We start from the raw sequence: 14,531 nt of genomic DNA, 5'->3' as shown, positions 1-14,531 counted from the left end.
GATGGGCCGGCTCTTGTCAATCTCGAGTTTGGGCCGGTTAGTTGGGGAAAATAACGTTAACACTCTCTTCTTCTTCTTGCATTCATTCTCCATTCATCTGACAGTGCAGCCCCTACATCGCAGTAGATTAGATGAGTTCTATCCTTCTAAAGGGAATTCTTCCCTCCCAAATGTTCAAGTTGGTTGGGCCCACAAGTCATCTTTTCTGGAGCGGTAGAATTAAACATAGCAACAGAAGCGCAAAGGGCAGGAAAAGGCCAAGTGGACCCAAAAAGGCCAGATAAAAAAAAGAAAGGTATTGGAAGAAGATGCTGCCAAATGTGCAAAATTAACAGACCTGTTTTCCAGAGGACAGACCCCAGTTGCAGCCGGTAAAGAGAGATATGGAAATTTAGTGTCAGTGTAAGGCTATTGCACAACGTTTGCAATGCCAACTTATCGTAGTTTATTTTGTAGAACCCAATACACACCATTAATCACAAACATCCAGTTTCAAACTGAAAACAATAAACAGAATTTAGAAGTGGAATGGTTGTGTAGTGTCAGAGCAGCAAGCACTTAGCTACATTTATTCAAATTCCTCCTCCATGGAAAAAGGGGCCACTCTGGCCCTGTGCACCATCATCATGCAAAGTACCAATTTATCACTGACAATTTACTGGCAAGATCTATTTAAATCAATGTTTGAGTGGTCAAATTTAACCTTACCTTGTTCAGTGGTCACGACAACTCAAACTTTTACACTTTGAACAAAAGTTATAAGGAAATAGAAACAGGCTCTAGTTAAGAAAACATGACAGTTTTAATGTCTATATTCAATTTTAAACAATGCTTTTGATTGGAGTGATGCACAACGGTTGGGAATGTGCCTCCCTCTACAGGCAAACATTTGCGTTACAGTTCACTACCTCACTTGTGCAATGCACAAGGCAATGTGTTTGGAACTGGAGGAGTCAGTTAACCAGATGGATTTCTCTCTTTTTTCCTTTCTGTGTTTAAATTCAACCTAGAGCCAAAGCTCCACTGATTATCCCAGCCGGTCTACTCCGGACCTGAGGTTAAAATAGCTGGAATGTGCTCAAATGAACAATACTACAAAATTACATAGTTTATAGATAATACACCAATCACCCTATTCAGTAAACAGTGACTGATTATACTTCTCCAATTACTTCCTCAAGGTAATATTCATAGAAACACCCTTTGTGTTCAAAATACCCTATATTGGTCGTGCCCTGTACTAGTTAGTATAGCGCAGTGGGTTGCAATTTTTGTGGCAGACTGAAATTTTCTCAGTCCTTATGCCAGTCCATAATTTCAGTTGAAATCATTTGTCACTTGCATGTTAAAACAGTCCAAGTACTCACATTAAACCTGCTGTAACACCTGGTAAGGTGATCAGTTAATGCGATTAGCTACTGTCATTCTAACCCCATAATTCCTTTGGCAAACTGGTGTCTGATCAGCTGTATTTTAAGCTCTTTATGAGCAGAGTCAGGTGGCTTTCAGCATTAAATGTGTAGAACATGCTGCTCCTCATGACTGGAGCACTGGGAACCCCTGGTGTAACAGATGCTAAAGGGCAGGGCAGATGAGCCGGTCAGATGGTTAAGACTGTTCCCATTCCTTCTTTCTTAACTCAACTCTCCGGATTTTACCACTCACAGTTTTGGGCAGCTGGTCCACAAACTCAATCTATGAAGAAAGAGAAACAACAGGCATCAAATGAACAATAAATCACATGGTTTAAATGTAGAGTATGCTCTAATCCAGTTTTTTGGCCCCAATCCTAAACAGAGTTCTTTAACCCCTTAAATGGCCTGAATGTTTTATTACATTTTACAATTATGTAATTTAATTACGTGTTGAATAATTATGTATATTATATTATTATGTTTCTATTACTGGAGCCCCACCATCAGGACTGATCCTTCAAAATATGCCTGGATTGGTTAATATTGAAATAATTTACAGTGTACATTTCCTTGTATTTGTAATTATAGTAAAAATGTATGTAAAGAATTATAGCCCCGACACTTAGTGCTTGCTAGGGATCCTTAAAATGTAAGAATAACTTATGGTGTACATCTAGAAATGCATGTACCTTGCGGGGGTATTTATATGGAGCTGTGACTTTCTTCACATGTGTCTGCAGCTCTCTCATCAGTTCGCTCTGGTCTCTGGATTTGTACTCTGGAGTTAGCACCACAAATGCCTTCACAACCTGAGACAGAGAAATAAACTATATATTCTCATCACTGAGAACATTCCCTACTAATAACCTCCCTCAAACGCCATCTTGTAATTAACATCATCTCGTTGTTTAATGAGACTAACGCATGAATAAAGTCAAATGAATAAAGCATATATACTATAGTTGAAATATCACACAGCAATCATGTTTGGACCCATAGAGTCAATGGATCCTTCCAGACATAGCCCCACCCTGGCTCTGCCTTTTTTACATGCAGATAATTCTAGGCCTGACTGATTTACTTATAAGCAGGGTTTTGTGGTTTGTGTTACTCTTTGGGTTTAAGTAAAATATCTTGTGTTTCCTTTCTCTAGTCTAAACTGTAACCTTAATGCTAAGTTGTGGTGTTCTTGGCCTTGCGATTTTGAACTGTTTTAAATGTTTCTAGTGTGCAGCAGGCTACCTGAGAGTTTACCCATGGCTGGAATGAATTTGAGTTCTGGATTGATCAAAATAAAGCCGTGACACAATTGCAGCCTGTCTCAAATCCCCTCCTGTTACAACAACCATTGGCCTTGCATGTGCTGGATAGGTAGGATGGCCCTAACTCCCACCCGCATCAAGTCAGTGCTGGCATTTGTTAACTGACATAACAGAACTGGCAGTTAAGTGTTTTCCTGAGAGTGCGTTTAACTGTCCAATGATGCAGAATTCAATTCAGCTTGCTTCAATAATAAGTGTAGTCTTCACCAGAGGCTATTCATTTTTATTAGCACATTACCTCTCCTCTGACTGGATCAGGACTGCTAACCACAGCTGACTCAGCCACAGCATCATGCTCTATTAGAGCATTCTCCACTTCAAATGGGCCGATGCGATATCTGAAAAAATCATACAATCAAAAACTAGAAGGGCAACAAGTGTATTAGTACTTTGCTGTTATGGCTAGTAATCTGCAGTAATCCCAATGGTCATAGAAATGAACAGAACTAATCAGCACTAAACACGTTGATGTAATCAGCATCATCGAATACGGAAATACAGGCATCTGCATCAAGTGTGTGTGTTTTATTGGACAGAGAACTAACAATATGGTACTCTGTAAACTTTGCACAGTGGAGATGGTACCACTGCAGTTATGGTACTGTTGCCCCATGCATTTCAATAGAAATATAGATTTTTGTTTATTGTTCTGGTTAAATTATTTTAATATATTTAAATTTTTTTAATCAACTAACTGAAAACATCATCGAATCATGAATTCATAAAAATCATAATTGTTAGGTGCAGCATAGAGCTAAAAAAAAAAATATGGTCTTACTGGGCCATTGCATACTATTTTTATTTATGATTTGTATCTGTTTTATTAACTTAAATGAAGTTATAATTAAATGGAAATAACTTTTTAGAGGATAGAGGAGAACCATGCCTGAAGCTTCTCCTCCCTATAACCCCTACAACATCTCATTAATATCCATCTCTGCCTTCCATGTCTCATGACAAAGTTTTCTTCATATACCATGCTAATATATTTCACTCAGCTGCCCTAAGGTCCAGCTCAAGTTCTCTCCCTTCCTATGGTCATACATCTTCTTCCCAAACCACAATCATATCTGAACTCGCAAATACTATATCAGAATTCTAAACAAGAAACAAGCAGCATGTACTGAATCCTGTAGTCAGCATCATCACTGTGATCCTGCACTTACCCAGCAGACAGTATGACATCATCAGCTCTGCCAACAAACCACAGGTATCCATCCTGGTCCATCACCCCTCTATCACCGGTCAGGTAGAAATCGCCACGGTAACACTCCGCCGTTTTCTTTGGCTCCCCCTACAGGAAGCAGTGGAATGTTAAGACTGACTGTACAGAAGACCATAAACTTTAGGAAGAGATTAATTAAGGGAATTAAGGGGACAAATAGCATAAAGTCTCTATCAGACCAAAGAGAGCTAGATACATCCAAGGTCTAGAAAATACCCTTCGATCTACCCTAGACAAGATAGCACCACTTAAATTTAAAATGACAAAGCCAAAAAAGCTTGCACAGTGATCAAACCCGTACCTCAAAACTAATGACTTATAAAATAGTAATCGAATAGTCATCGAATAAAATATTACACAACAAACCCAACCCCCCTTATTAAGTCAAACATGTCTGTCACCTGGTGTAGCTGATTAGGCATAACTTGTTAACTAGTTGTAGAACAAAGGCTAGACCCCTTCTACCCACTTCCATAGCTAGAACTAGAGGAAATTATTTCCTCTGCAAATTGTACAACCTGTACACTCGACCCAATGCCCTTCAAAATACTAAAAGAAATACTCCCAATGATCAGATCTTTTAAACAATAGTAAATTTGTCTCTTAGCTTAGGGCATGATCAAAAAAAATCTTGATCCTAGTGTACTGTCTAATTATAGACCCATTTCTAACCTAACATTTATATCTAAGATATTAGAAAAAAAACTGTGGCCCAACAACTCTGCTTATATCTGGGTAATAATGACATATATGAAAAAATTCCAATCTGGATTTAGACCCCATCACAGCACGGAGACAACCCTAGTAAAAATTAACAAACTATCTTCTTCCTGCCTCTGATCTAGGCTATGTATCCTTATTTGCTCTACTTGACCTCAGTGCAGCCTAGATTACACTATCCTCCTTAAAAGGTTAGAGAACATGGTTGGAGTCACAGAAATAGCCCTATGGTGTAACAAATAATATGTATGCGAACATTATCGGTTCGTAAAGGAAAAAGATTCCTCGAGAATCTTCAGAATCTGCGGAATGATGTTAGCATCCATTGTTATGCAGGTGACACACAGCTCTATATATATGCCAAACCTGATGATAAATGTAGATTAAAGAAAACTGAGGATTGTGTAAAGGATGTAAAACTCTGGAGGTAACACAACTTCCTTCTCCTAAACAGTAACAAAACAGGTCCAAAAGCTGCAAGAAATAAACTCAGACTTAATGTTCAAATGATCTATCATTTGAGCAACATATAGCTAATATTATTAGGACAGCCTTTTTGCATCTTCAGAACATTGCCAAGCTAAGAAATTCCTACAGGATGCAAAAAACTAGTACACGCTTTTATTACTTCAAAGTTAAGATTACTGCAACGCACTATTTACTTCAACTAGTTCAAAGTGCTGCAGGGTCCTTACTAAAACTAGAATTTGACCAGATCAGTCCAGTTCTATCAGCACTTCATTGGCTCCCAGTTAAATTCTGTATTGACTATAAAATCCTTCTATTGACATACAAAGCACTACATGGCCTCGCTCCTGAGTACCTGCTGAATCTTGTTACTGATTATGTACCATCAAGAATACTTAGATCTCAGGGTGTTGGCTTCTTAGTAGTTCCCAAAATTCAGAAAATCTCAGCAGGGGGAAGAGCCTTTTCTTATAAAGCCCCCCCAACTCTGGAATAACCTTCTATATAATGTCTGGGATTCAGACACCGTTGCAATCTTCAAATCTAGGCTGAAAACTCATCTGTTTAGTTTAGCTTCTGGTAATAAATGTTTAATGTTTGCTGTCTAATGACAATGTTAAAACCTATATGGACTTTTAACTAGCTGCCACAACTAATATTACCACTATTAACTATCAATACCCTCATTCCTCGTACCATCACTACTATGATTATACTAAAATATACTACACCACGATTATAATGGACATATTAAGATGCTGCTTTAATATACCATCCTGCTTTAATATACCTGTATACCTGTAATATCTGTAATATTCTGATATGAATGTATTTAAAACTATTAAAGATCTTTTCTTCTTTACTGCTTATGATTAAATAAAATATGCATTACCCTTTAGCTATGTATGCACTCAACGCATCAGGTTCTAGATCGTAGTGTACTAGATTTCCTGGTAATGCATTTGGTCTAGTTGAAACAGAAAAGTAGATACCGTGTACTCTGTGAATAGGGAGAATGGTTTGTGTGGTTTCACTCGGATAGCCAGATTTCCTTCTGTCCCCTGAGGAACAACATGCCCTTCTTCATCCACCACCTGCAACCACAACAAAACAAACAAATCAGAGTATGAAAAACTAAATACTGTGTGAACTAAGTTAAAATGATTTGAAACTATGGATACTTCCACAAACACTTCTAACTCTTTGTCCAACAGCTCCTTACCTGCACATCATATGCTGGAGATGCTTTGCCAAAAGAACCTGGTCTGATCTCCATGCCTTTGAAAGTACCAGCAATCAGAACCTGAAGAAGAACCAATATACAGTTATCTACGGTGAATCCAATTATGCCGATACATCGCATGAATTGCTTTTAACCAACCAGTCATTTAACTGTTAGATTAGAACTGAAACTGAACTCTGGAACAGAAACAGCTTTAATTAAACCACTCCCACTACTCCCATCTACATTATACTAAAGTTGCACCCAATGCTGACACAGATGTACAAAAGTACAAACACACACACACAGCTTGTCTAATCCCTGTGAACAAGTCCTGCAAATCGAATAGGACTCTTTATGGAACACATAAACATAAACCTAATGGCACCAAAACCCCTGAATGAAAGTTCACAGTAAAAACTGGTGGGAGAGAGTCGTATCAGTATTAGTACCAGTGAAAGAATTCACAGATTTTGAGCGATTCAGTCAGACAGAAATTGTATTTAGAACAAACTCAATCGTGCTAGTCTTTCATAATGAGTCTGTCGTAATGAGGTGTATACATGGACGGATCATCAGGCTGCATGTAAACTAAATGAACTAAATAAAATGAACTAATTATTAACTTCATTACATAACGCTAATTAAATATCCTTAGGGAACTGCCACAAAGGCTCCAAGGGTGCACTCAAATCCCTTTTCTGTTTTACTCACAGTTTCAGTCTGCCCGTATCCCTCGTAGATGTCCAGGCCTGTGAGCTCCCTCCATTTACTCATCACTTCAGGGTTAATGGGTTCTCCTGCAGACAGACAGTGCTCCAGAGCCTGGAACTGAAACCTTGCACACACAGAGCAAAGCAAGGATGCTGAGGTTTCTTTTATTGTTTTTTTACCCTAATCTGCACCCTGTCTTTATTGTGCTTTTTCTGCAAGGTGTTGCCGTTACTTGGTTGATATTTAATGCACATTCTTGAGAAGAACACACTTTTTAAAAATACACACACTCCTGTCTGTGCTGAGAAGAAAATGAATCGCATTGAACTGAACTGAACTGAATGACGTTTTGCTGATGCATCACCTGGACGAATTCTCCTGTACTAACATCCGATAGGCTGTCGGAGCCGCGCAGAAGGTGCTGATGGGGTAACTGGAGAGAGTCTATAGAAAAAAGGCAGAGTGAAAAATGCTTTCAGGGATTCACTGTAATGAGATTTTCAATCAACATCGACAGTAAATGAACTGAAAACCTCCTGAAGTGCACAGTCAAAACTCTCACTGAGGGAGAGAAGTGCCTTTGGGAAGGCAAGCCTGTAGTGTACCTTTTGCTAATGTACAGTACATCAAAGTTTCTTCCCACTTGTCATAAATGCTGACACACTGTTAAAAAAAAAAAAAAAAAAACATTAGAACAGTACCTTGAGGACAGTGTGTGTACTGAAGCGTGGCATATGGTGTATAAACACACACGCTCCTTGAGTCCATGGGGCAAACACACTGCTCCATGCAGACTTGGCCCATCCTGTGTCCGAGGTATTCCAAAACACATCGCTGTCAGTGAGGTCCAACCAGTACCTATACAAAACACAGATTAATTCAGATACGCTCAACTACAACAAAAAGCCAGATCTGATCACACTCAACAGAGCAAATGAACACATTCCTGCAAGCCTAATGTGCAAGGACAGTTAAACAGTCACATGTTTTAGGCCCCTGGAATGTCTTACATGCTCAAGGGTATAGACACAGTAATTACAAGGAACATTTTTGTCTGTGCCAGCTGAGGTGTGCTTACAATATGTGCAATATATAGAATCAAAGTCTCTATAGGAAAGTCCTATTGCAGCCATCTTTGCACCTCCGTCAGTTAGTTCCAGTCACACAAGACCAGGCTCTGATCTCTATGAATGGGAAAAGACCAAAGTACTGGAAACTGAAGGTGAAATAACTATTTTAAAACCATATTTTAAATCACTGATAAAGTCTGATAAAAACTTCACGAATAGTTCGTAGCATTCGGCTCAATAATTCACAAAAGCTGTGTTTTTTTGGCTTGTTTCTGCGAATGCATTTAGCAAATCTAGTGTTTTCCACACTAGTGACACAATACTGTCAACCCTCCTTCACTTGCAGCGTAACCAACAAGCTGATTGGCTCTTTTTGTGGAAGGGCAAGATTTGTTCGTAAAAAATACGCCATGTTGAGTGTTACCAGAACCTCCATTCATATTTCAACCAGTGACCAGTCCTCATTTTTAACATTTTTGCTAGAAATCCCCTAGCATGTACTCAGAAGGGCTCAAATGAGATGTATTCTCTCCTTTAGGTCATAAGAATAGTTCAGTCAGTTAGCAATGTTTATTCACCGTTAGCAACATTTTCTAATCTAAATAAACAGAGAAATCCTACCTAGTGAAATACCCACAGGTATATTAGTATATTCAAAATTGCATTATAACATTACAAAAGTTACAATAGTTACACTGTATCATACACACACACACGCCTATCCTTAACCTCAATAACCAGAAAGACATTGTGTATCAGTTTTAACACATCAAACTCCTAATTTGTGTATACAGCAGATTTACCCCTGTTTACATCCACTTTTCCTTCACTGGACCTTTTTCTCCTGAATAAAAAGATAAACACACCTGCCATTGACCGAAAGCCCCAGGCCATAGCTACAGTGGCTGTGAAGAGTCATTTTAGGTGACCCAGTGGTTCCACTGGTGAAGAAAATGGTCATGGGCTCTTCACTCCTGGTGTCCACACAGACATGGTCAGCGGAGGCACTCCTGCACATGAGGGGAATTCATTCAGAAAACATCGCCTTACAGTACTGCATCACCACACAGCTCTTTGTATGCATGTGAGAGCAAAAAATACTTATTTAGGAATAGTGAGCACTGTTTTTCTCATTAAATTTCACCATCAATATCATTTCCTTATTAAATTTCACCATCACTATCATTTCCTTATTAAATTTCACCATCACTGTACAAAAATAACAGCTAAGAATTGCAGCTAATCCTGCAACACTATAGCACAGCTCTGATCAATCCAATAGAGACTTGGGAATGAGGGTTAAAATCTAGTTCTATCCCGTTCCTCTCGTGCTCTTTCATCTCACCCGAGGGGCTAGACTTTGTCCCAGAAACTGTGTCAGCAGATGTGTTAGATGAAACACCCTATTTTTTCATTCCTGAATCGATACTGCAGCCTTAATTAAGCGGATACACAGAGCTGTTTTTCCGCTCTAACCCATCACCCATTGCATTAAAGTGCCCACTGGCATTAAATGGCATGACTAATGAAAGGAGGAACCTAGTGGATACAACACAGATCGGGATCTTAAAAGCACAAGATCACAAAAAACAATATATTTGCTGTTATACAGCACCACATTTATGAATCCATATGAAGATCCATATACACTGATCTGCCATAACAATAAAATCGATGGCATGAAGTACAGCGAATAACAGATCAACTTGTTGGAATGGTACCTGTCTAAGGGTGTGACGTATAAGGCAGCAAACAGACAGTTCATGTTGTGCAGTGTTCGTACCTACCAAAAGCTTCAAGAATGGACAACCAGTGAACCAGGGTCATGGGCGCAAAAGGCTCACTGGTGCATAGCCAATTTTCCCACCAAGTGTGTTGAATGTATAATGGTTGTAACATCACATTATATATATATATATAAAAGCAGCAGCTGGTAACCTGTACAGCGGAGAGGAAAGGGTGAGGGGCCCTGAAGTTGTAGAATTTTCAAGTCTACCTAACTGCAGCTTTGCGGATTTGGTTTATGCCTCTGATATGTGGAGCCAGAAATGATACAGAGATGAAAGAGTTAAAATGGAGGTGATGGGAGGGTGGAGGGTCGTACACACTTGTTGTAGACACGTGAACAAGGCAGATATGGAATTTATAGGACAGCAGATTAGGGAAGAGTGGCTTAAGGCATGTTCCTACTTTAAGAGATGAAGAGTGTTATTACTACAGACATTCCGAGTTGTTCGAGTAGATGAATGGGGGAAATTATTCAAAGTGCTGGTCCTAGCTACAGAGAAGCAAATTGAAGATGAAGACAGGTTGGAACCTGGTCTTGTAACTACCTGGTCAAGAAAGTACAGCTGGTCCATTGCAACTTTATAACTGGTTATACACAGAAAAAATGTGGCACCTTCAAATATGCTCTCACCTTATGAGAGCTGTAATGTTGCCCCATCCTGGACGCCCTGTGCTGGACAGTAGAAGTTTTGAGGTTAGTGCGGGACACTGTGGAGTTACAGCTTCTAACAGTGGAGCCATGCTCTCATCCGTGATCACACACTTGGCCTCAGAGACCTGCAGGCGGTGCAGGACATCCCTGGCTGTGAGCTGAGATGTTCCAGGAATTAGAACTGTACCTGTTGGATCAGAAAGTGAGAGCGAGAGCGAGAGACAGAGAGCACTGATGGGAAAATATAGTTTCCTGCAGGACTAAGGTAGTCTTAGGCAGCTTTCTTTTGTGCAATGTCAAGCAATACGTCTTAAGAGTAAGGAGTATCTCTGGAATTTAATGGCACAGACTGTTTCATCATTTCCAATTTATGACTGATGCAATTAACTGCAATGAAAACCACTTATTTCAACAACTGACACATGATTTCCAGTGGTTTTATATCTAAGCCCACAGTAAATTCAGAATCGCTGTCTCTCCACTAAGCCAAGCTTGTTTCCTCAAGTATTTAATATACAGTTAAATAGATGGTGCAGATCTGGGGATTCATGGACATACATTTGGTGCTATTGTCTAGAGGAGCCCTCATAGCTGTACTCCCTTCTGGCTCTTCCTTTTAAGCTAAGCCTGCTGAAATCACTGCCTTGACGACCATGGAGGCGCCTGTATGGGCCATTGACCCTCCGCCCAAGCCAGAAAAGCCCACCACCATACTCTGTTAATCCCCCCGGATATGACTGATCTCTGCACACTCTTACTAAAATCATTACTACTAACAAAACTGATTCTTTACATATTTATATGAACTTGCCAATCATACATTCAGTCAATCTAAGAATCCGAGTGGTTTCTGAGGACTCCCAGTATGTTCATAACTTATTTTTTTATTTCTTCATGCTTTTGTTTTTTTGTTTTTTTTCACTATCTAGTGTCAGACAGAGGGGGGTGGGTTTCTATCTGGGTTCCTGGGTCTAGGTTAAGCTGCTTTCTGACAGCGGCCAGTGATTATGTTATGTTGTATGTTAATATGTTGTATGTATATATATGTGATATTCGATATGGCTAGATAAGGAGTTCAGCATGATAGTAAGGCAACTACTGCAACTTCCACCCAGGACAGACGAGTGTTTACCAGTTCTTAGACAGGCGATGTTGACCAGCCACCACTCAGGTACTCGAGGGAGCACTAAGAAGATCCGGTCCCCTCTCGCCAAACCACATTCTCCAGTCAGAACATTAGCAAGCTTTTTAGAATGGAATCCCAGCTCCTCGAAACTCCATCTGATCTCTTCACCATCATCACTTACCCACCAGAAAGCAGGGAGAGAGGACTTCTTATCTGCCTACAGGACAACAGAACAGTGCAGAACAGATTCCATTTACAGTAAACTAGTATGAGCACAAATGTCTAATGGCACTAAACAATAATGCATGCAGACTGCAACAAAAAAAGGCATACAATATGTACATATGATATATTCATACTAAATTTACGGTACATGCGGCTGGCAGGTGGTTGATGCGGCCGTGCTTTGTTATCGGGACACATTGGAATGCCTTGGTGTTCAGATTACAAGAATAACGTGGTCATATGTGTCCTTGAGGCACACTGTACCCTGTTCACACCTGTACTTTGTGCTGGCCACTTATAATTAGATCACCCAGAAGCACAGAGGAGCAACTCACCTCTAGGAGAACCTTATACAGCACTGCATCCCATGTTCTCTGTTGGAAAAGGCACCCTAGGGTGAAATAGAGGGTCCTTCATAATGGCACCCTTTTCTATTGGAAAGGTACCCATACAGACATCATAATGTATCCTTCAGGGCACTCAATCATTTTTTCTCATGTGAAGGGCAGCCAGTAAGGCACTTCATCTCATTTTTGCCACCATAGAGGTGTAATTGGTCTGTGCACAGAAGCAGATGTTTCCGTATTCACAGAGTCTTTCCTTTTCCCGGTAAAAGCTTAACCAGCATCACATCCTTCCAGACAGAAATGGCTGTGGATTTCTTTAGCTTCCTTTCACCCTGTTCTTCCATGGTTTGGACCCTACATGACCACTACAGAGCAGGTATTATTATTTGGGAGGTGGAACAGTGACCCTGACTTGCTGGTGGTACGAGTGAATCAGACACCTCAGCATCACTGCTGGACTGAGAACAGTCCACCAACCAGAAACATCCAGCCAACAGCGTCCCTTGACCACTGATGAAGGACTAGAGGATAACAATACAAACTGTGCAGCAACAGACGAACTTGCGTCTCTGACTTTACATCTACAAGGTGGACCAACTAGGTAGGAGTGTCTAATACATCAGCCAGTGAATGGACACTCCAAGTGGCTCTAATGAAGTGGCTGGTCCGACACATTTTTGTTCCTGAGGCTTTGGGGTGAAGTCGGGGTTTTGCTTTTAAATGTTACTTCAACTGTGCTTATCAACAGTCCTCATGCTCCACCCGATCACTTAATCCAGAACTGCACCACGAACATGGATTTTTCTGAACGGTTGGGGGTAGTGTCTGTCTGTCTGTCTGTCTGTCTATCTATCTACACACACACTACACTTCTATAATTACAGACGGTAATCCATCAGTTTCTCGGCCTCCACACGATTCAGCGCAACACCCCATCACCACATCACTGTTACTGCAGTGCTGAGAATGACCCACCACCCAAACAACACCTGCTCTGTGGGGTCCTGAACAGTGAAGAACAAGGGGAAAGGAGGCTAATGAAAGTATGCAGAGAAAAGGAGGTGGACACGCTTTTGTTCATGGCCATTTGGGGGTCAAGGTAGGACAGTTCTTCAACTGTGCTCAAGAGTTCATCTGTTAAACGTCTGTTTAAAGAAACTGCAGTGTGAAGCTCATCTCGCTACCGTAGATCTGTTTGTACTCCAAAAGCACATCACATTGCCTCTCCACCTTGACCAGAGGGGGTTACAGCCTCCACTCTTCTTGGGAGACCCATTTTCATGTCTTTAAAGAAATGTGCAGTGAGACTTTGAACGTATTCAATGACGTTGAGGTCTGGAGTGGTCAGTCCAGCAGTTTGATCCTCTTAATCAGCCCCACATCCTTTCAGACTCTGTGTTGAGCGGTCTTCTCATGGTGGAAGGCTGGACAGAACGGCCTGTGGATTTCTTTAGAGCTAAAGTGGTAGTGAAGACCCTGGCATGAGATAAAAGATCTGAGGGGTCAGTTTTCGGTGGTCAGCCAGGACTTGCACTGTTGTTACGACTAAGAGACACCTCAGCAACCCTGCCCTGCACATTTTAGTGGACTCCTCGCTCTGGCAGAGCCCCTGCAGTGGTGGAGGGTAAGCTCTACCCTGTACAGCGGAATGAACACCAACCTCAGTACCAGGACCTGAGCTCTGCCACTGGGGGGTGGCTGGGGTGGCAGTGCTTCGCCTCTCCTGTCAAGTATCCCTCCGCTGGCCCCGCGCTTCCACCCTGCAGCAGCAGGCAAAGGCAACCATTAACTAGTAGCTATGCAAGTTAGTTAGTACCTTTTCTTCAGCTTCCCAAAAGTCAAGGACGTCTCTGGCGAAGTTAAAGTGCGCAGGAACCCGAGGCTTGTAGGACTGTTTGAGACTGTCGTAGTCTGTGAAGTTTTTGGGAGGGGATGTTTTGTGTCGGAGTGCTGGCAGCCATTGCGGTGGGCTCCTTGCGTTAGAGACGGAGGGCTTTGTTAAAAAGCTCCGGTAACTGCACGAAAACAAACGCATTTTAACGCGCACATATAAAGAGCCGTGACTGAAGAGAGGACGGGGTCACTTCTCCTCCATGCTCTGCGTTTCTCCTCGGAAACATTACTCTCGCGCTGTAGCCATGAGCGGATACCCCTCCCACCTGCCCGCAGCGAGCAAAGGTCAGCTGCAGGTCAACAACAGTGCTCATGCTCCGCCTTATCGCTCAGTCCTGAACTGC

General features: G+C 41.2%; 1 protein-coding gene across 1 annotated transcript; it reads right to left on the bottom strand.

Annotated features, from left to right (window-relative positions):
- Positions 1-421: 421 nt before the first annotated feature.
- acsm3 (acyl-CoA synthetase medium chain family member 3) lies at positions 422-14,445 on the bottom strand. Its single transcript, XM_072668781.1, has 13 exons — positions 14,111-14,445; positions 11,729-11,939; positions 10,576-10,783; positions 9,023-9,166; positions 7,788-7,944; positions 7,451-7,530; positions 7,087-7,210; positions 6,373-6,453; positions 6,143-6,244; positions 3,904-4,031; positions 2,976-3,075; positions 2,105-2,224; positions 422-1,695 (listed from the first exon to the last, which is right to left on the bottom strand). The coding sequence occupies exons 1-13, from the start codon at positions 14,327-14,329 to the stop codon at positions 1,609-1,611; spliced, it is 1,761 nt and encodes a 586-aa protein (XP_072524882.1). The 5' UTR covers positions 14,330-14,445; the 3' UTR covers positions 422-1,608.
- Positions 14,446-14,531: the final 86 nt, after the last annotated feature.

The sequence above is a fragment of the Salminus brasiliensis genome, chromosome 23 (genome assembly GCF_030463535.1).
Source record: "Salminus brasiliensis chromosome 23, fSalBra1.hap2, whole genome shotgun sequence".
Lineage (NCBI taxonomy): Eukaryota > Metazoa > Chordata > Actinopteri > Characiformes > Bryconidae > Salminus > Salminus brasiliensis.
This window is presented reverse-complemented; position numbering and strand designations above follow the sequence as displayed.

Excerpts from the sequence above, each read along its gene's own strand:
- acsm3 (XM_072668781.1), bottom strand. The coding sequence starts at position 14,329 with ATGCGTTTGTTTTCGTGCAGTTACCGGAGCTTTTTAACAAAGCCCTCC. Across the intron at positions 7,531-7,787 it reads GTACACACACTGTCCTCAAG|ACTCTCTCCAGTTACCCCAT; the intron begins GTACTGTTCTAA and ends TTTTTTCTATAG. Across the intron at positions 3,076-3,903 it reads GATGTCATACTGTCTGCTGG|ATATCGCATCGGCCCATTTG; the intron begins GTAAGTGCAGGA and ends TGATTTTTTCAG.